Source organism: Lonchura striata, chromosome 3, assembly GCF_046129695.1.
Source record: "Lonchura striata isolate bLonStr1 chromosome 3, bLonStr1.mat, whole genome shotgun sequence".
Taxonomy (NCBI): domain Eukaryota; kingdom Metazoa; phylum Chordata; class Aves; order Passeriformes; family Estrildidae; genus Lonchura; species Lonchura striata.
This window is the reverse complement of record NC_134605.1, coordinates 85,345,374-85,368,098: the sequence shown is the minus strand read 5'-3', so window position 1 is coordinate 85,368,098 and position 22,725 is coordinate 85,345,374. Positions and strand designations below refer to the sequence as shown.

Sequence of the window (22,725 nt, the reverse complement as noted above, 5' to 3'; positions counted from 1 at the left end):
AATGTTGCTGGGGTTTTTTAGTCTGTAGAGACTTCAGAGTAGATTGTGCAACTATATTAATGAAACTGTGGAAGAAAACTGTGGTTTAGGAAAAAAAGTCTTTATTAAAGACTGTTGTTATACATTTGTTTTGCTAGTTTTTTATTGTAGAAAAAATTATGGAAATATAAAATTATTACATCTATGTCAATTTTTGGAAAATGAAAATACTAAACTGGTAACTCAAAGGCTGTGGCATAGTCAAGAATGCAACCCAAATACCTAAAGTTCTCCTTGACTGTCTTAGTAATGAGACATTCTGGGGATTTTTAAGGATATTTGTTTTTCAAAACTATGTCAATATACTTTTCATCCTGACAAAAATTATTTATGTACAAATAATATCTGAGGGTTTGGGGCTGATGACAGATACATCATTAAGTTTCTCCTGAGTTGTGTGACTGCAGCAGTTTCAGTTGTGGAAAATCTGTAAAAGAAGTATGGTACATGATGTCAAATGCAAAGGGAGAAAAAGTTCTTATTTTGGACTCCTTGCAGGATTTCAGAATTCTCTAGGAATCCTGAGTTCAGGGATTCAACACAGCAGGTTTACAGTGTCAACATTGAGATGTCTAGGCAGTGTCATCATACTTCAGTCCCAGTTCTAGATTGCCAGCTTTATTATGGATATCAAAGTAAAAATTCTGCCATTAACTTCAGAAATCAGACTGGAGTGAGATCTTAGTGAAAACATCATGATCATATTGATCTTATTATTAACATAAATTTGAAGTGATAATTCACTTTGAAATAACAGGAATGCACTTTTGTCTCTTCCAATGTAGGGAAGAAGGAGGGAGTGAAACACATGAGATGTTTCATGTGGCCTCCAGGTTTTCCTAGTATCCACACTAAGACAAAAACTGCAGAGGGTAAATTGTAATTATAAAAAGTCCCAGAGGAGTGCTCTTGTGCCCTGTCTATATTACATCTGGGTAAATCAGGCAAAATCATTTACTTTAATATATTGTAATCTTATTAGTACAGTTAAATGTTTCTTACAGCCATCATGAGTGGTTGTTTTTCATATTTTCATTATTCATATTTTCATATTTTCATTATGTGAAAGCTTCAACTCAAAGAGACTAAATATGGAAATTTAATTGAGTCTTAGTTCGTAAGAACTGGCTGTACTTTCTGTGTTCTGCTCCATCTACCAAACTTAAAAATCTCATTGAGGGAATGCTTTTTGGCAGAGTATGCCTAAAAATGGGGGGATTTAATGTTCAAACATGTTTTTTCCCAAGCACATTTTTCAGTGTTTCTGTCCTAAATGTTCATTTGGTCAGGAAGTTCCTTTTTCAGTGTTGAATTTCTTGATGAAACGTGTGTTTAAGTAAAAACTTACAATGCTAATAAAATTAGAAATTTAGTATTCTGGAGAATTCTGGCTTTCCTCAGTTTCACTTACTGTACTCTCAGGTTAAAAACTTAGCTGTTCACTGACACTGGGAGCCACTTCTACATTAAAACTTGTGCTTTGAGTTGGTGGAAAGAGTTTTAAAATGCTGCAGAACAAGAATGTTGTTCATACCAGAAGGGACTTGTATTAAAATTTATACGGATTTCATTTCTGCCTTCTCTGACTGACCAATTCACTTGAAAATAAGTTGCTGGCTTTCAAAATTCAGAGATTTGAAAATTACCTTTCTTCTTTCTCTGTGCCATAAAAAAGAAATAATGAAGCTACAGAAGATAACTTACTGTACACTCAAAAAAAAAAAAAAAAAAAAAAAAAACAGAAACCTTTTACATCTCCACTGCTCTCTAAAAAAGATTTACAGACATAATGATGCATATTTTTCCATATAGGGCCCATCTGGACTAAAAGGAATCCTGGATTCATTGAACAAACATTATAATGAGGTATGGAAATTTGATTTGGTATCTGTGTGGATTTATGACTAAGTAGTATCTAAGTTAGAAATTGCTACAGTTTTGATTTCTGTTGGCCACATTCCAGTTTAATTCAAAAGGAACTTTCTCTCCTGCCCACTTTCTGCATCCCTTTGCAAGCTCCAGTTCACACTCCAGTTACATGCTTGCTGTGTCCTCTGTCTTGCTGCCATGTGTCTTGCCTCCCATCCATCTTCTACTTATTTGTTTTTGATTGGTAAAACTCAGAAAGAAAATGTGTGGACCACCTTGCTGTTAGTGTGAAGCACCACCTCCCCATTTCTAAACCTAATTGCTTCAAACTGTACTTGATGTTTTTTTCTTTACCAACTCTGTCATGATTCTAAGAGTAAAATAGAAAGACAAGGAGGCATAATTTTGAAAGGATCTGCCAGCAGTCCATGAGAATTGTCCTTATTATTAGTATTATGGACTAATAAAAATATTGTGTCAATTATAAAAGCTCCTGCAGTTAAAAGAACTTAAAGGACTAAAAATGTTCAAATTGCATAGGACTGTGTTCAGCTTGACAGAGCTTTTACATTCTTACTGCAGGTCTTTCAAGTCATTTAAGCTGTGGTAGTGTCTGCCTTTGTATGAAAATAGAGAAGTTTGCTTAACTGATTTGGGAGTATGTAACCTCTCTGATGAGAAAACATTCAAAATTCAAGATGCGCTATTGCAGCATTATTTCCCTAGTACAGTAGTTAATGTGTGTATCACAACTTAAGTCATGCAGGTCAAGCCTGGAGGGAATTAATTTATTTTAATATTAGAATGCATTAACTGTACATGAATAGAATGCACATGTATTCAGGTAATTTTCTAATTTAACATTCCCAGATGAGTGCTAAAATCTTTCCTTGAACAGGGATTGTGGTGTTAAATTCATGTCAACCATACCTTTCCAGCTGCTTTTATCACTGAAGTGATTTCTCTGATATTAACTATGATATTTAATCCATCCCAAATCAGTATATCATCTTAGAAGCATGTCTTAGGAATTAAGCATAGAGCATTTTTTTATGCCTAGAGAGTTTGTTTCTGTATTTGGTCTCTTGCTTCACATATATATGTTGAAGTTTTATATATTTTGGGTTTCACGTTTGGTTTCCTTACCAGTTTCTTTTTCCTGCCAAAGAGCTGTCACTGATACCAACACAGTTTCCTCTATTGATACCATATTTTTTGTAATTCATTCCCCACCTCTGCCTTATCAGTCTCTTTAATCCTGTTAGTCCCCTTAAGGTTAATTCTGAAAGAGGAAATACAAACAGTGATGAACTCCGGGAAATGGCACACATCTGTCTCCAAAAATCATGTTTCTTATAATTAGAAGGCTCTAAGTATTCTTAAGGTGGCTAATATTTCCTAATTTACAAACTTCTGGAAAAAATGTAGACAAGCTGGTACGAGTCTATAAATTAATTATCTTTCAAATCCTGGATAGCTTATCAACTTTCTTCTTCCTTCAGCTGTCTAGTTTGAAGATTTTAATGACTCTGTCATAAGCAATTAATTGTTCAACAAGCAAATGCTGGTTTATTCCAGATGAAAGAGGAGCTGGCTTTCTGATTCAAGTAGAAGGTTCTAAATATGAAAACTTTCATTTAAAGTTGACTCCTAGAGTCAAGTCTCCAATAACAAAGGTATTAATTCCTATACATTTTAGGATGGGATTGAGGTATTCCCATCAAGGACAAGGCAAAGGGGTCTTCAAATAAAAGAACAGGTTCTCTGCTTTGCCTTTGATTCACTTAGGTAGATGTATGCACCAATAACTTTTCTTTTCTCCATGCTATTACATATTATGACAGAAGCTGATTTTTGTCCCCAGCACCTTGGAGACATCAAGCAGTCTTTCTCATTCCAGCATTGAACTTGCTGTGTGCCTCAGTTGTCATTGGTGAAATGATATTTGAGTGATATTCTGAGGTTTCTGAGGTTCCTTACAGCACAGGGAATGGTGATGTCATCTTCCATCATTTTATCCATATTCTCAAGGATGTCACAAGGTCTTCTTTCAGTTTGGTGTTTAGAATGTTTAGCTATTGACCACATTTTAGTTGTTATAACTATTTTCACACCTTTTTTTTTATTTTCCTTGAGAATATTAGTATGACTTCTTTGTGTTGGTATTTCTGGGAATCATGAGAAACCGATACAAAGAAATGTAGTGGCTCTTAAGACCCATCATAATTAACAATGTTTTTCCTGTTTCTCTAATTTCTCTGTTCCTTATGAGATTATTTGCAATTTTCCTGATTGCTGTATGGTAATTTCTGATTGCTGTAATAAGTATTGGTAATTGCACAATATATTTAAATAATTTATTGCAACCAGGATTTTTCTGGGTCAGCATCAATCACTTTATCAGAGGGATTTTTAAGGAGGCTAGAGTGCAAGCCTTTAAAAGCATAATTTACTTGAATCATGTATACAGTGAAAGAGCACTATAAATACAATTGCTGATTGCAGCAGCAAATTGTGCTGAACAGCAAACCAAGATCAGCAGTCTTTATTTAATGAAGGTGAGAGGAACCTGTCTAGGATAAGTAGTAGCATTGATCCTTAATGGGGTGGGAGACAGTACTGGAGCATTGCTTCCCTCATTCTTCCTGTGTTTTTACAGGTGATTGTTTTTCTATTTCTTCTTGTTATGTCTTTTGCATTTTCAGCATGAATCAGATGCTTTGCATGTGTTCAATAAACGCATTTTGTTATCTTCTTTTGCCAAGAAAATGGTTCTGCCCTGTAGGTTACATTCATTCCTTCAGAGATGAATAAATGATGCCTCATGATTTGTATTTATATACTCTCAGGCCTGTGTTATCTTTACTTGGGTTTTCAAGGCCTCTGTTTGGCATCCTTCTTTTTTACCAGTTTGCCATACGTAGGTATAAGGTCATTTAGCCAAACTTGCTTCTAAGTATCTTTGGAAAGGACATGTAAACCAGTTTAATAAAAAATGTTCTCCAGTACATAAGAATAAAAAATTAAACCAAAACAAAAGAAATTGACACTACAACACAATCTTGTCAGGAAATGTTTCAGAATAATTATAATTTGTAGTAATTTTAGATTATTATGGGATAATTCAGTCTTAACTTTTTAAGGTTTTTTTTGTGTGTGTGTGTGTGTGTATGTGTATTTTACTTGCATTTGGTTTTAAAGGGGAAATTACCTTCAAAAATTCAAATAACATAAGGGTAGTTATTTGGTCTAAAAGTCTTTTTCTTTTCTTTTGTTCCATATATGAAAAAAAAAAAAAAAAAGCACAACTCAGTATAAATCATAATTTGTAGTGTACTCATGGTAACAGACACCTGGATTCTCAGTCCAGTAGTAGCCAACTGCTTCTCATCAGTACTCAGGTATCTGAGTGTCTGCATCTTCTTCTGAAGGTGATTTTGATAATTAGTGTACTCAGTGTTGCAAGCCTTAAACACCTAAATCCATCAGGAAATTAGCATTTCTAAAATAATTATTGATTTTTTTTTTTCCAATTTATATTCAGTTACCATCTTCTGAAAATATTAACATAGTGTAAATGGCACATTTATTCATTGTGATATTTTCCCATTTTAGAGCTATGGAAACTGGGATATGGCAAGTGGAGTTGGCTTACTCAGGGTTCCTGCTCACCCAGTAGCATCTGTTCTGTGATTGGGATTCCCTGGGTCTTAACCGGAGCTCATTTTTCAGGGTTATTGGGGTTTTGTTTCTTTTTCCATTGTCATTGCAAAGAAACATCTTCCCCTTAGGAAGTCTGACTTTATGAAAGGGAAACCATATGCTTTGTGTTTTATTGTGTTTTTACCTTGTACAGAGAATAAATAAATGCAATGCAATAACAGCTGAGCAAGTATAGAACCTGAACTTTCTAGTCCTTAAGTCTGTCTTCTTTGAGAAGCAATGTGAGGAGCCTGTTCCCTCTCCTTTGTCTTACTACTGTAGTAAACTTAAATTAGCTCTAGTTTTTTACATTTCATGGTGCTCAAAAGTAAAAAGCTTGTTGTTCTTCTTCATAAAAGTGGGGGGTTTTCTTTTTTTTGAACATTCTTGAGAAATGTATTGTAACAATGAGCATAAAAATATGTTCTTTGTGTTGAACTTAAAAATCATAGATTTACATAGCAATAGTCAATAGACATTTTATGCTTTTGTTCATTTTCTGCAAGTGTGGCAGGAGTACTGCATAGGCATTTAATATTATTCCCTTTTTAGTAAATTAGGACTTCTGAATTTACAACTGGTTAGTTACAATAAATTGCTACTGTAAATAAATTGTTACTGGAAGTAAATAGTGGCGTTTTCTGATCTTTATGGTGATATTTCTTTCCAGAGTGATGCAAGACTACTAAGAGAACTTGGGACCCTTGGACTTAAAGGCCAGAAAGGAGACATTGTAAGAATTTGGAATGAATGGAGAAGTTTCAAAGTGCCTACCCAACCTCTCCCTGCCGCCCTCCACACAGTGGATTTTATTTGATTTATCCCAATGGACTTTGAAGGAATAGATTTTTGAGATGACTGGCACTTTGATCTGTGTAGACCAATATCCAACTCATCATGCTATACTGCAGTGGCAGCAGGATAACTCCTCTAGTATAAATAGAAAGGAGAAATGCTGAAAGAATTATGTATGGTTTCTATAATGCCATCTGAAAAGTCAAATAGCTGTCCTGCCAGTTACGTGGGAAAGACTGAAAAAGTTGAAATTCAGAAAATATTTTGGATAGTAAATAATGAATATTTAAAGCAGTTACTCTGTAACAATGAGGCTTTCTATACCAAAAATACTCATAGACAACCTCTAAAAATTACATGCAAGTCTAATTCTGAATCAACACCATATGGCACTATATTGTTTATAGTTATCTGTTCTATATAAACAGCTCACTGATATTTTAAAACTTGCATGCCTTTCTAACTTTCAAGAGAAGAGACAAGTGCTCTGGATATGTGACAGAATGGACAACATTTTATTGACAAGCATGCAGATCTTCTATAGAAAACAGTAATTTAAATTCACTTGCAGATGTTTAAGCTTGATTTCCATTGTAACAACTGTTAAGATTTTGTGGCCCACATACAACAAAATACAGTTAAAGAAGAGGAGGGAGTTATTTACATTTGCCAGAATACAAAGATTTTAAATATCATTAATTTTGTTAAAAGGGTCAAAAAGGAGACTTGGGAATGACTGGTGCAAAAGGAGAAAAGGTGAGTTAATTCCTCTACTTCTGAGCTCATGTATTTACTAGAAGTTGACACAATGTACTGATTATGAATGAAATCCTGCAAAATGTACAGGAGATCAACAAAAAAATGCTTGTGTATGGAAAAAGCTGTCAGTCTCTAAATATTCTTTGTACTTTATTCAAGCCATTCCTTGAGAGGGTATTTACATAGGCAAGTAAATTTCCCTGCTCTACCAGCTCACAAAGTCCTTAGCTTTAAAAATATTCAGACATTTACTTAATACCAGTTTAAATTTATTTTTATATAAGTTTATGACCAGAGGCTGCCTCATTAATTAGGTGCCAGTCATAGTTTTTCAAGTTGTGAATGTATAGATCTTCTATATCTAGATGAAAAAACAAGAAGCTTTAAATTATTAAAATTTACAAACTAGCATTCTAATTTAGTATATTTTAGTTTAAGCATATATTTTTCAGTATTATTTGGGAAGTATTATTTGGGAACAGACTTGTATTTTACTTTTCTAGGAACGTATGTTATACATAGTTCTACTGATTAATAGGTGTTTCCCCATTCGCTGTGAGGCTTCTTGATTTCTTTGTTCATACCTATAAAAATAGTTTTCATGCAGGCAGAAACAGTGTTTTTACTCCCTTGATATAACATATTTATGATTTTTTGTCTTATAAAGCATCTGTGCTTCAGAATTTTTCAGATTTGGACTCTTGATTACTCTCTTTAGTTTATGTTCCTGACCCTTGTTTGTGCTCCTGCTTGAAAGGATCATGGATGTCATGGTCTTGGCATTAAATCAACATCATCTTTCAAGTAAACTTTGTAGTATATATATTTGTATTTTAGACAGGTTTTAAATAGCCACATTTTCCAGGACTCTTCAGCAAAACCAGACATATATGCTTTTTATCATTTTAAATAAATCTGTTAACCTATTTTCTACTTTTCCCTAGGGAGAGCCTTCTGTAAAAGGGGACAAAGGAGACCCAGTAAGTATAGCATGTTTTGAACTGCTGTGAATAATGTCCACTTGAGATTACTGTCATACCATATTCATTCTGTAATTCTTTTCTTTGTAGACATTTGTTAGATGCAGGGATTACATGGGATAGCATATGTATTGTCTCCTTACATGTGCACCAAGGTCTCCCAGGTTATAAATAAAAAACAAAGGTGTCCTGTTTTCATGAACTGAGTTTAGAGCACATGCTTTCTTTATTCCCTTTAAGTTCTTTCTTTCAGCTTTTCAACAAAGTTTTATGTGGTGTGAACTGTACTGTTTTGATGCCATCAGTGTGGCATTTAACATCAGGCTGTTCTCGTACAGCCATTTTCTTATTTTGAGGCAGATTTTCAGAACACTCATTCTGTAAGGGTCTCTTTGCTTATGTTACATATTTGTAATTAATTACTATTCTCTCTTATGATACTTGACAAAAGCTAGTTATGATTTTTAATATAAAGCTCAAGGTTGCTGAGATATTTGTGGTTAAGGTATTATAATAATCAGAATAAGTCCTACTGTAATAAAGTGTGGGTTTAGAGGTGAATAATGGGTACCAGAAGAGATGTGAAGAATAGACTGGAAATGCTCTTCAGGAAATGTAGTGTTTTCAAACACTTTTCCTTTAATTGGGAAAACTTGCAAAAAAATTAGGTTGCTATGTCTTTCAGAGTTTGCAAAAGGCATCAGAAATTATTTCATATTTTCTCAATATTTAAGTTTGCAAACTGTATTGCAATATTTTAAGGTAGCAAACTGAACTTTTATTTGATCCTACCTAAATTTGTAACTTCTTACAGTTGTATTTACTATTTTCAGGGAGAGACTGGACTGGAGGGATCAAAAGGAAATAAGGTATTTTTGGACTTGTGTATACTACGTTACCAGTATACATAGATGATGCTGAGAGATACAGCAGTAAACTTGGGATTTTTTCTTTTCTCAAACAAAATAATTAGGGTGAAATTGGAGATCCTGGACCACCTGGTCTTATTGGAAATCCAGGATCAAAGGTAAGTGAATGCTATTTCATCCAATAACAATTGCATTCTATATAGAAGAGGAATCTGAAGCTATCAACTCTTTAGCTACTATTAATAGGCAAAGAAAGCATTTATCAAAAGTTTGTGCTTGGATCAAGCCAAACATAACATTTAGGTTTTACATAAAATTTACATTTTACATTCAGTTCTTGCTCTCAGTGTCACACAGAAAGGAATATTCATACAACACTCAGGTGTTATTTTGTCACTTGAGAATATAAGCACTCGTTTTGCAATTAGAAATCCACTGGTAGCTGGGTGCATTCTCTTTATGCCTTGGTGAGGCAAGGAGCAACCACTACCAGTACTTGAGTAGCTCCTTTGTTTAAGCCTGTGAGGCAACAGGTAATGTTAAGGCAGTTATGGCCTGGCTTTGAGTCTGTCCTCATAGGAAAATCTCAGGAAGTATGGACTGGATGAGTGGACACTGAGGTGGATTTGGAGCTGGCTGAACAGCAGATACCAAAGGCTCATAATGATGGCACAGGGTCTAGTTGGAGTCCTGTCACTGGTGTTGTCCATCAGGGTTCAGTCTTGTTTAATTGGTTCATCAAAGACTTGGGTGAAGGAGCAGAGACCTCCTCAGCAAATTCCCTACAACACAAAATCTGGTAGGAGCAACCAATACCCCAGAGTGCACCCTTTCAGAGGGATCATGACAGGTTTGAGAGATGGGCAGAGAACTGTCTGAAACTCAGCAAAGTGCAGAGTCCTGCACCTGGAGAGGAATAACCATAGGGGACAACTTGCTGGAAAGCAGCTCTTTGGAGAAGGACCAGCAGATCCTGATGAGCCAGGTGGGCTCCACCATGAGCCAGCAGCGCCCTTGTGGGCAAGAAGGCGAATGGTGTCCTGGGGTGCATTAGGAAAAGCATGGTCAGCTGGGTGAAGCGAGTGATCTTGCCCTTCTACTCAGCCCTGGTGTGGCCACATCTGGAGTTCTGTGTCCAGTTCTGGGCTCCTCAGTACAGGAGGGACATGGAGTTTCTGGAGCAGGTCCAGTGGAGACCAAGGATGACTAAGGGATTGAAGCATCTCTTTTACAAGGAAAGGCTGAGGGAGCTGGGCCTGTTTAACCTAGAGAAAAGTCAACTGGAAGGAGACCTCATCACTGTCTATCAGTATCTAAACAGTGGTGTTGAGATTTCCAGGCCCTTCCCACTGGTGCCAAGCAATAGGACAAGAAGCAATGGGCAGAAACTGATGCACAGGAAGTTCCACCTGAACATGAGGAAGAACTTCCTTACTGTGTGGGTGACTGAGCAATGAACAAATTGCCCAGGGAGGTTGCAGAATCTCCCTCACTGGAAGAAACTGCAATGTACAGGAATGATCCTGCTTGCAAAGGAAGGCTGAACCAGATAACCCATTCTACAGTGTGGCTTCTAACTTCCCTACAATTTTGTGAGTCTGTGAAGAAAGAAACTGAAGTACAAACATTCTTGAGGATCTCTCGTGACGCCTTGAATTGTATCAAACACAGTTAGATTTAGAAACTATTTAATCCAACTGCGACCCAACAATATTCATTGCTGGATAGTGTCTGAATTTTAGATCATGAAAAGAGGGCCCAGTGAGAATGGATGTGGCTATAGAAGCCTCAAAATTGTTGTTGTACAAATGATTCTTGAAATCTTGATCTGTTCTTTTTTTAATGTCTTTCCCTTTAGGTATTCCCTTTGTACGTACATGTATTTGCTTTAGATATGTACTTTGGATTTCGTACATATCAGTCCACAGGACTTACTGAACTAAATCTTAGAGTAAGGGAGAATGAGCAAACTCTGTACTTTTTACTCCATGTGGAAAATAATTCTTAATGCCTGATGTTTTAATATATTTATATATAGGAATGCTTTTCACCATATTACAGTAGTTGATTGACTTTTACCTCAGGTGCGTATTATATCATTTCACAGGGACTGCAAGGCCCTCCAGGACCTGTTGGACCCAGGGGACTGCCAGGAGAAGCTGTATGTATTGTGCCATTTCTTCAGCTGTAGCTGTGGTGCATGAGCAGTTAGCCAGTGAAGCAGTGCCACAGAACTTACCATAGCTGCTCTTTTTTTGGGTGGCACTGTAGCTATCAAGTGTTGAAGCACAGTAGTATGGGATACCTCCCTCAACAGGCCATTATCTTGAGTTTCAGTACACCATCTATAACATACTTCTGACACTGTTTGACAGCCTGGAGTGGATATTGGGGTGACAGACATGAGAGCTTTCACCCTTCTTGATTGTCTCTCCCTTGTTCCCCTGTTAGTGTTATGTTCGTTGGGTGCTGGCTTCCAGCCTGGAGCTTGGCTGGGATGGTTAAGCAAGAAGTTCTCTTGGTTTGTGTTATGCATCTTCTCACAGTTACCAGGCCCAGATGTTACTGGGCAAGGCTCCCAGAGATGCAGTGTGCTTGTGGGTGTGAAACTGGTGGGTTGGGAGTGCCAAGGAGTGGTACTTCTCAGCAGAGTTGGTATGTCCTGTAGTCATTGTGGTTTTGGGTGCCCCACATTCAGGTCTGCCAGCTGATTGGGCAAGGCCATGGGGAGACCCTCCTTCATGGGGATTTTAGTGCCCCTGTAACAATTATGCCACTGGGCAGCAGCCTGATGGGTCTCCTGGCTGTTTGGGATTTCTCAAACTGGTAGGCACATACCCCAAGATCCATCATGCTTGTAACCTTTGTGCCTCTGTGAAGACCAAGGGTAAAATGTCAATCCAGTCTGGATTCTCTAGGAAACACCTTAAACTATTAATCACCATTATATTAAACTTGAAAGTGCCCTGGGTATTTGATTTGACAGCCACATATAGCAGAAGCCTCTCCTGGGGCAGTGGCTGCCTGTCTCCCTTGCAAATTATGGCACAATCCCTCTTTCAGTCTGCCTAATTCCCTGTGTTTCAGTTCACAACACTAGTGGTGTCACATAACCTAGCAAGTGGCACCTACCCCCTCTTCTTGGTTCTTGTACCTCCCTTCTTCTGTAAACCATAAAATGGTTTTTAAATAGCATTTTGGAGGTAAGAGCGGTTAGATCTGAGAAGTGGATCAAGAAAAGCAGACAATAAAAAGCTTAGCTTTAGCCTAGTAGTTCAGCCACTCAAAAAGGACTCGGATTTCAATAATTGTTCTGTGTGTGTGGTTTTGGTCTTCATCTTTTTCTTACCAGCAGGAACATCTAGAAGCTGGTGTGCTGCATTTTGTCTTCGGACTTTCCATACATACATACATACATACATTGTGGAAGAAGATTCATATTTTGAATAGACTTTTAAGCCATATACCTATTAATATTAAAATACCCTTCTGAGTGGTACAGAATTAGCAGACCTTTTTTTGGTGACCTATTAAAAATCTTAGGGATATAAGCAGGTTGACACATAGCATACAACATCTTCAGCTCTTGACAAGGGAAAAAATAACTAGTATTTAAATTTGCATGTAGTAATTTTATACTGTTACTTGTTGACCATTTTATTATCTTTTTCCTACTCAGTTGAGGCATGTTTTTTCAGTGGTGTCTGATTTACCTACCATCTATTGAAAAGTTTGCAAGCCTTATCTGCTGTGCTTCTTTTTATGTATAAATCACCAATCCTACTGTGAAAGATAACAAATACTCATTTCTCTCTTGCTTGTGTTGCCATCATCCCTCTTGAGTTCATAGTTGCTGCTTTTGATAGTGCTGTTCTGATGGATCTTTAATCAAGAGAACATTATAAACAGACAAATACTAATTATATGTTAGTCCTAAATCTCAATGATCCTGAAGACTCCTATCTGTGCACACAATTCTAGTATGTAAAAACATAAATTTAAATGTATTATAGACACATTGTCCTTAGCTATAAGCTCCTTGGTTTTTTATCTTCTAAAGTTGAAACATTATAGATTAAAAAATATAATCATTCATTTTATGCAGTATGACAACAATTATGAAAGTTTGAAAAATCGTTTTACATTATTTTACATCATCAAAGAGTCATCTAGCAGATAAGAATTACTTATTTTCCTAAGAAACCACTTGAGCTTGGTCCAGCCAAAAAAAATAATTTGGGAAATCCTTAGAAAAGAAGAGAGAGAAGAGAGGCTGTATGTATTTATGCCAGTGTCAAAAGTGGATAGGGTAGGCCATGATCTTAGTAAGCATAAATTTTCATTTCCATCATGATTTTGTGTTGGTATAAGCAGAATATTCTTCATTAGGGTACTTTCTTTCTTATGCTTTTAGTTTGGATGACTGGGTGAAATGAGTAGCTGTCTCTATTAAGTATAGAATGCAGCAGAGAAAGCAAACACAGCTGCTGAGCATTCACTACTGGCACGAAAATGTTGTCATCTGTCATATGTCAATGTGCACAAAACTGTGTTTTACACTGAGAAGAAAAATTAAAACAATGTGTGTTTCCTTGTCTTTTTCTTAGGGAGTTCATTTTTCAGTCCAGCTTATGTTTCATACTTAGATTTTACTGTTCCGTTTCGGCAATTTTATACTTACTGTTAAAATTACTGGTATTCTTAACAAAATGGTTGACTAAATAGTTGGTTGAATAACATTGAAGAGTCATGGAAAAAAGTTTTCTGTAGTTGTTGCAGTATTGTGAGAGAACCCAATTAAGCCTTACTGGTTTAATAGTTTCTATTTAGATTTTAATATTTTTAATTTATCTTCATTTCTCTGCATTTAGAAAAATCCTTCATGAAAAGGACAAGGGAAAATAAGTTAAAATCAAAATGTGAAAGATGAGATTTAGACAAAAGAGAGGATGAAACATACTTTATTTACTGATAACGTTTGACTGTCTATTACATATCTAAAACATTTAAAGGGATTTGTTGGATTAACTATTGTGAAGGAGAAGGAATTAATTGAGGCTTTTAAGATACCAGTTTGAATAATTAACTACTACAGGAAATCATGCAGCCCTCTATGGGCAAAAAAGATGACACTTACTTAAAATTCAAATTTTTATGTGCTACTTCTTTCCTAGAAAAACCAGTTGATTTTCAAGACTTAGAACTACTTTGAAATAGAACAATTAAACCTTTTGATCTCTGCCATTCTCCCATTATAGGGTCCAAAAATAATCTTTATTATTACAGTTTAATTTAAAGAAAAATTATTTATATATTTAAAGTAAGGAAGCATTCATTAACTTGCAGTCGTTAACATTTGGGATCAATACTAATGCACAATAAACATTACAGTGAAAACTAATTTTCATCTGTATTTTTATATAACCATTAAGGGAGTAGCTATAAAAACATACCATTATATTTGTATTAATTCCAGGGCTTACCAGGAGATCCTGGGGTACCAGGAAACCCAGGAATTAAAGGAGACAAGGTACGTTTAAAGTGTTTTTAATTAAACTTGATATGTTAAAGCATTTTAAATTTTCACTTCAAGAGTAACCTTCCATTCTTCTGTAGTGCATCTGTGTGGCTGCTGTGTGAAGTGATTTTAAAATGTACCAGCAGCAACCCCCTGTGTCTTGGAGAAGAGACATCTCTGCATTTGGAGATAGTTCAGGCCAGTTTGGCAACCCAGTTGCTCTTTAGATGAATAATTTAAGTAATATTTCAAAGAGATTGGACTGTGCCCTTGCATTAAATCTGTGCTGTGCAGAAATGTCACTTCAGGTCCTGACTACAGAACAACCTTTTCAGGGTAGTGTCCTACCCAGACTAATGTGTAAAATCCCACTTCACAGTCAGACATTTTCTTCTTGGCAGAGCTCTAGGGCAGCTACACTGGCTCAGATGTAAGCTAAGGCTGGATCTCCTTAGGACATTGTATTTTGCTGTGTAGAAATCCCTTAGTTAGAATTCAGCTGCATCAGCATGAGCTAAAAATTATGTGTCTATATACTGAATGTAAAGAAGGAGAAAAAAGATATCCAGGTGTGCTCTGAGCTGTGTGATGTGTTGTGGTATTTATACATTGTGAGGTACAAGGGAAAGCAGTAAACTCCAGTCTGAAGAAGTGAGATGAATGAAAGAAAGGCAAAGAAAATAACTGGAACAAGGACAAAAATGTACTTATATTGCAAAATGGGAAGTGGTGGATTCAGAAAGAATCACAGAGGATGTTGCAGGAACCTGTAAGAGACAAGAGGACAGCATAACAAAAGGCACAATTTTACTGCATAAGCAGCAGAGTTTAGCGAGAGGGAACAAGAGACACTGCATGTGTTGAAAGAACAGCAGTGTAAAGAGGAATACACTGAAGATCCCAGGTTTAGCACTAGTGGTTGATAGCTGGGGAGAGACAGCTGTTGTTTCAGCTGTTGCTGTGAATTAGTTGGCAGGGTTTAATGACAACTTGCATATTAGGAGCCTGGGGAACAAGAAATGTAGATGAGATGCATTGCAAGCATGGAAAACCAAGAGAATGCTAGTTATTATTAATGGTTATGTGATCCATGTCTCCAATTCTGTAACTTTTTGAAGGAAAATATGAGGGTATTTTTTCTTCTCTATATCTTCTCAAAGTACTGGCACTTTCTATGATAAACTTGATAATATTTAGGGTTTTTTTCATAGGGGAAAATTCTCACATTTCAATTAGTGATTCAAATTTATTTTGTAGGGTGACCCTGGTGGAATTATGGGACCACCTGGACATCCAGGTCCAAAAGGTGATATGGGGCCTCCTGGACCAAGTCTGCCTGGAACACCAGTAAGTCCATAATCTGAAAATACTTTCCTGACTTTATTTTCTGCAGAGGAAACTGGGAAATAATTCTCATTGTGCAATGAAAGAAATCACAGAATGGTTTGTGTTGGAAAATACTTTAAAGATCATCTAGTTCCAACCCCCTACTATAGGCAGGGACATCTCCCACTAGAGCAGGTTACTCAAAGCCCCATCCAACCTGGCCTTGAACACTTCCAGAGATGGGGCATTCAAAACTTGTCTCAGCAGCCTGTTCCAGTGCCTCCACTCTCACTGTAAATAATTTCTTCCTAATACCTAATCTAAGCTTAGTCACTTCCAGTTTAAAGCCACAGAGCAAGTATTTTTTATTGTAATTTCAAAATCAAAATATATTTCACAGTGGTATTATAAGTGCACTAAAATACAGAAATAGTGTAAGTCTACTAGTCTATTAGTGTAGTCTAGAAATAGTATATCACATATGATCCTAGTGATACTGGCACTAACAAGGAGGATATGTACACTTGTCACAGTTTATTTCTAAGGGCTGGCTAATTTTAGCCATTAAATTAATCTAGTATCTTGGATTTCAAAACATAATTTGTTTTTTTTTTCTTGGTTTTTTCGTGTTTTGTTTTGGATTTCTTTTAGGGTCCAACTGGTGTTCCTGGAAACCCAGGTCCAAGAGGGCCAAAGGTATGACAAATGCATTATTTCTGTTTCTAAAAATATTTTAAAAGATAAAATGATAGTTTACATTTTCAGAGCTGTTGTGATAGAAAACCTTCTACTTTTCACAGGGAGAAAGAGGCCTACCTGGTGTACAGGGAGCACCTGGGGAGATGGGGCCCCCTGGAATAGGCATTCAAGGATCACCAGTAAGTAAACCAGCACCCAGAATTTGGGCTTCTCACTGTTCATCCCTGAGGAACTGCAATAGGCAAACAGAGCATCATGAAAAGCCATGAACTCTATCTGGCCTGACTCCCAGCTCCCAGTTTGCTTCAAGGGTTGCTGTGCTATTTAAATTCCAACGTGTAGCAAGTTGACACAGACATCCAAAGGATTCATAGTAAATAATCTGTACAGCAAAAACTGTTTCAGTAATTCAGCTTGTTTCCTGAGTTTCTTTCTTTTTAATGCCTTTAAATAAAGCCACCAGCAGTGCCTTCAAAGTATTCAGTAAAAAAATTTGCTGATGTTGATGGTGTGCCTGGTGGGTGGTACATGCTACTGCAGGAGTTTTACTCCAGTGACTGAGGCAATCTCTCTTCAGTCAACCAATGTGTATTCAGTTTATGGACAGTGCTCTGGTATAAAAAAGGAAATATCTGTAAAAGGTGACTACGTATTCACCCTGAATGTCTTAATCTAAAATAATAACACTTAAAGATAATCTTTTCTGTTACAGTATTTTCAAATCTGAATTTTAAAAATTACCCATATATACCTAAATTATCTGGTTTTTTTCAAGTGCTGATTAGATTTTCTAGTAAATCTTCTTGCTAAATACCAAGTTTCACCATAGATCAATAATTTTTGGAAATGCTTGCCCTAAAAATGGGCATTCACAAAGTCCAGAGGTCTCTAACTCTGGCAAAATTATGTGTGGATTTAAAGACAAACCTTAAAGCAAGACTTTCTCAACGTGAAAACTGCATAAATATTCTACATTCAGCATTTTTTAATGAAGTTCATCTCCCTTATCCCAGAAAGTGTAGCTACTGATTATTTGGAGTTTTCTTGCAGGGTCCTATAGGTCCAACTGGATCAGCAGGTGTGCAGGTAGGGTATAAGTTTTCTCTTTAATACAAAAAACATTAATTTAGTTTAAGAATTTTGCAGGAAAAGTATTCTTATATTCTAAATGACCTTTTGTTCTATCAGGGCCCTAGGGGACCTCCAGGATTGCCAGGAGCTCCAGGTACCCCTGGTATTAATGTAAGTAACAGTTTTTTGTATATACAAGAAAAAGTAATGTGTACCTCATCAATGATTTAAGGCCATTAAGTTTTACATTTGTTTCTAGGGCACTCCAGGAAGAGATGGAAAGCCAGGACTACCAGGCCCTCCAGGTGATCCTGTACGTATGCAGGGAAAACTTCTGCATTTGCTTTGGTGCAAATATATTAAATTTACATGAGGTGAGATAGCATATCAAGCCTATAAGAACCAGTGATATGAAGATAAATTAAAAATACTTAGTTGGGAAAGACAGGAAAACAGCCATGATATGTACGTGGCCTTAATAAAACTGAGACTGTCTTCATGATGTTTCTTTAAGCAAGAAAAAATGCTTAAAATTAGTTACCATGTAGTTAATGCTTACCAAAATCATGGATCTGTGTGTCACTTAGCAGATTATTTTCAAGCTTGGAAAGAGAGGTCTCTCCCATGCTCAGTTCTTGTCAGTGATTTAATTTGATTTGGGTAAGTAGATAAAACTCTGCAGCTGGAGTGGGAAAGATTGCTTGCTTTTTGAAGATGTAATCAAAATTCAGAGGCTGTCTGAAGTCAACAAGATTTAACTTGAGACAGATGAGAATAAAGTGCTTAATAAGGAAAACCAAAATCCATAAGTAGAATAAGTCTGGAAGGCACAGCACATTGTAAACTAAATGGAAGTAAAATATTTGATGCTGCTATTAAACAGACAGGTCTAAATGGTAAAACTCACAAACAGGGTAATTATTGCCTTTTGCTCTTCTCTTTGGAAAGAACATTTTTTCCAGGAAGATGTAGCAAGCAGGAGCAAATCTGGAGAATTAAGGCTGTTTTAACACTTTCAAAATCCCGGCATAAATCATACACTTATTGAGAGAGCAGCACACAGATGTGTGGCCCTGCAGAGTGTGTTTGCAGTCAGGCTGGACTTGCCTTGCACTCAAGCAGGGAAGCTGTGTGGCACACAGCTGGCTTGCTCTCGTGCATGTGTGCCCTCTGCAGCTGGGGTTCCACACTGAGGGTTCAGGGTTCTGTGCCATGCATTGTTAGAGCAGCTAAAATAAGAACATTAGAAAAGAGGGGAGACTGGGGAAATTACAGTTCTAGTCCAGTGGGAAGAACAACGGGTGATATGGTAATAGCCTGCCTAGCTGAAAAATATCAGAAGGAGAAGGGTGAAAAGTCAGGCCATGTAGGTTTTTGGTTTGGATCTTGTCACAGGTTTTTAAGAGCAGCTGATCCTGTCTATGTAGTTTACCTCTGTGAGAGGATAGACTCACACCTTACATAACTCTGTCCTCAAGTTGTGCCAGGTGGTGTTGTCTCACCCTAAAAAACAACTGGGCATGCTTTCAAGGGTGGTTATGCTACCCTATTGATGGTGTGCTGATTATATTTCTGGTTAATTATATTCAGCAGTGCGTCTCTTGAGCTGATCTTTGACACTCATTGTTATTAACTGGCAGTCTTTGGTTAAAAAAAGTGCTTATATTTTAGTTTTCTTCTTCAAGATGGAAAGAATTGAAACAGGGTGAATAAAAAGTTACCTTATTTTGAATGTCAGATTTTATAGTATGCCCAGGATTTATATGATTTTATATTTAGCAATTGCCAGACAAAATGAGAATTAGTAATTGGAGAGTCTGTGAATTAAGTTGATGACAACCAGGGCAATGAGTTTTTAACAGGTAGTCTTTAAATATAAATTAAATGGCAGGTCTTGGAAGTCTGGGATCTGTTTCAGTACAGTATAGATCCACGGACTGTTTTTTAAATGGCTCAGCTTTAGTATTGGTAGCAGTTTAGTGGTGGCACCAAGGAGTCATGCACTAATTATTAATATTTAAAAGCAGGTAAAAATACTACATATGTTGCTTTTGTTGCTGTAACTGGATTATTTCCAGTATCTGAGCTAATTTATTGAAGTTAGCTTTGGCATCTCCAGAATTTGTGCTACAGTTGACAGTAGAGTCAAATTCTAGGAGAAAGGAGGAAGAAAATAATTGAAGATTATCAGGTAAGAATACAAGAAATTCCAGTAGCATTAAGCTGTCACTGATGTGCTGCAAAAACAATATTAGTATGTTCAGAAGTTATGCTGTTGTCATGGTTTGAGATATTTCATTGCATTTATAATTAAGAATTACAATCGATAGGTTGAATAGGCTGTGATATTTAACTATATCTGAAAACCAGTTTTTTCTTTTTAGTTTTCATTAAAAAGTAGATTGAATCAACATATATATATATAATCAGCTCTATGTGTAGTAATATAAAGTTTAGAAGGAATGAAAACACATCAAAATTTAAAAATTTGTAAAATATTAACTGCAGATGCCTTTGTTAATTTCAGGTTGCACTTCCACTTGTGGGAGATATGGGTGCTATACTGAAGGTAAATTTTTCAGAGATTAAATGGGATTCTTTTGCTATAAACATGCTTTTTAAACATGCACTTGAGAGCTTCTGTAGGTTCAGTTCTGACTTACAGGGCTAGTCTAAAATAGTATTGTGAATTTTTTTTTGTTTTCTTTTAAAAAATACTCAAGAAATGTGTTTTACAGAAATTTTACAAAAAAAGTGTTTGAACAGCAAGTGAGGTAGTAGCCAGCAAGTGCCTGTTCAGCACATCCAGCCCACAGTAATTGTTACAAATATACCCAGTTCTCCACTTTACTTTGTAGCATTAATTTCAGTAATATACCAAATGGGGGAAATAGTCTAGAATTTCTAAGATATTATTTTGAAAAATAATGAAATTTGGAGGGTTCTGCAATATTCTGAAATGAAAATTGTGCTCAGGAGTATTCCAATATGAAAAGCACACATCATGTCTACTGTCCTTTATTAATACATATACTTAGGGTTTATTGACTTTCTCATTTCCAAATCTGATTTATTTTAGGTCTTTCTTTTTGTTTGTAATTGTACTGGTTTTTCTGCTGTACATGCTCTTCTTGTCAGGGCTCTCTCTCTTACTGCTTCTTTATGCCTCATTCTTCATTTCTCAGTGTTTTGCAGTTAGCACTTCTATATGACTGCAATTTAGCTGGCAAATGCTTCTCTCAGCAATGCAGGGGTCATTTACTTTTAAATAACTACAGATTTGAAGCTGGGGAGAGTAACAAGTAGCCTTCATCTCTAACTAATCCTTGAAAGTAAGATGCTCAAACCTAAACACAGGTGTGTCTGGGACTATCCAAAGTAAAGCTAAAAATGTGTTAGCATGATTTGAGTAGAGAGTGTGAGATGAGGAGGAAAACAAGGGAGTCTCTCTGAACAAGGATATGGTTTAGAAGAGAGCAAGGACTGAAGAGAAGCTTTGGGGTAAAATGGAGGCCTGGTCAGAAAGGCAGGAAGGAAACAGTGTGCATAGACTGGTCTGCATGGATCAGATCTCTGTCATAAAGATATTTATTTGTCACTTTGTCTTCTGTCTGCTCCACAGGGTGATCCTGGCACAAGAGGTCCTCCAGGCATTCCTGGAAGAGAAGGACCAAAAGTAAGTTTTGAAGAGTGTACTTTTCATTGCTTTGTTTCTTGTTAAAAGCAAAAGGACAGATTCTTACCTTTGCGAGACATGACTTTTTTGTCTCATCCATATCCCTGTGGCATTGGGCAACCTAAAAGCTTAAAAGTGCAAATGATTTTTATGTTTCAAGCCTTTTCACATGTCAGTTTGCCTTTTGTCTAGGTTGAGTGAGCAAAATAGCCTGAGCTGAGTCCCAGGCCCAGGTAGCTTTTCTGTGTCATACCTGCATTAAAGCTGTCTCAGATCTGACTGCCCAGCAGTGCTTTGATATCTGTAGACTCATTTTAGGTGAGTCAGTCACAGAGAATCCTGCAGTGAAGAGGCAAACGTCTCATGTGTCCCTCAAGCGTGCGACACAGCTGAGCACCCTGTGCCTTTGCACCCTGCTCCCATGGAAGCAGCACAGCCATTTCCCTGGGACTTGAAGTGTCACTGGCATCCATCAAAATCCCACTTCATTGGAATCAGATAAAAAGCCACATGGCTTGAGATACAGATATCTCCTACCATCAGGACTAATTCCACGGAAGTCAACTTTCTCCATTTCAGCAAGCATTCAAACTCCTGGTGTTAATGTCTCCATCTTAAGGTCTTTTGAGTATTTTGCCTCCTAGGAACAAACCACTCATTTCCTTTCACCTTGCTGGGAGGTTTATTTGAAATCTTTCAGATAGTTTTGAGCCTCTACTTTATGTTTTAGGCACTATGGCTCTAAGGACATCATGCTAGCATTTATTGAATGTATATAATGTACCCTACAAGCATGAAATTCATTGTTCTCTAATAGAAAATATTTGTTTTGAATATTATGTTTTCATAGGGAAGCAAAGGTGAACGTGGATTTCCTGGGCTTGTGGGGGAAAAGGGTGATGAGGTAAAATTTCTTCATTTCTACATTCTTATCTGAACCTGTGTAAAGGCCTAGACTGAAAATGAAATGAACAGAATGTTATTTAGGTCTTTAAAACTGCTGAGATAGTAATGTATGGCTATAAATAGCCCTTGATTCTGATTTTTCAATAGGATTTAATATTATAATTAAGTTAAATAACATTGATTTGATTTTTATTAGTGAATTTTTGCTCATTTGTATATTTTAAATCCTCACATACATTTAAGTGCTAATCTTTAAGGATATAGGATACAGAAATAAATAGGCTAATGCCAAATATTTTCAGAAAATACTTCATGTCTATAACATATTTGCTTTCATTTTGTTAGTTCCCCTTTAGACTTCACTTTGGAAAACTTTCCATTAAGCAAATAATCTGATGGGAACAGTAATAGCAGCAACTACTATTCAATGGAAACTGAAAAATATTTGAATAGGCTGAATTTAAAGTATTTACAATATTTTGCATATTTTATCACATTCTTAGAGTTATTTTTATG

At 36.4% G+C, this 22,725-nt stretch overlaps 1 protein-coding gene across 1 annotated transcript in view; it reads left to right on the top strand.

The window, feature by feature from the left end:
- Positions 1-22,725, top strand: part of COL19A1 (collagen type XIX alpha 1 chain) — a 182,567-nt gene that overhangs the window by 124,871 nt on the left and 34,971 nt on the right. The window contains exons 18-34 of the mRNA XM_077782360.1: positions 1,852-1,905; positions 6,281-6,343; positions 7,117-7,161; positions 8,109-8,144; positions 8,978-9,013; positions 9,118-9,171; positions 11,121-11,174; positions 14,490-14,543; positions 15,789-15,878; positions 16,509-16,553; positions 16,658-16,735; positions 17,607-17,642; positions 17,745-17,798; positions 17,887-17,940; positions 20,155-20,196; positions 21,250-21,303; positions 22,154-22,207. Of these exons, the coding sequence (XP_077638486.1) occupies positions 1,852-1,905; positions 6,281-6,343; positions 7,117-7,161; positions 8,109-8,144; positions 8,978-9,013; positions 9,118-9,171; positions 11,121-11,174; positions 14,490-14,543; positions 15,789-15,878; positions 16,509-16,553; positions 16,658-16,735; positions 17,607-17,642; positions 17,745-17,798; positions 17,887-17,940; positions 20,155-20,196; positions 21,250-21,303; positions 22,154-22,207 (903 nt within the window). The remainder of the gene's footprint in view (positions 1-1,851; positions 1,906-6,280; positions 6,344-7,116; positions 7,162-8,108; positions 8,145-8,977; positions 9,014-9,117; positions 9,172-11,120; positions 11,175-14,489; positions 14,544-15,788; positions 15,879-16,508; positions 16,554-16,657; positions 16,736-17,606; positions 17,643-17,744; positions 17,799-17,886; positions 17,941-20,154; positions 20,197-21,249; positions 21,304-22,153; positions 22,208-22,725) is intronic.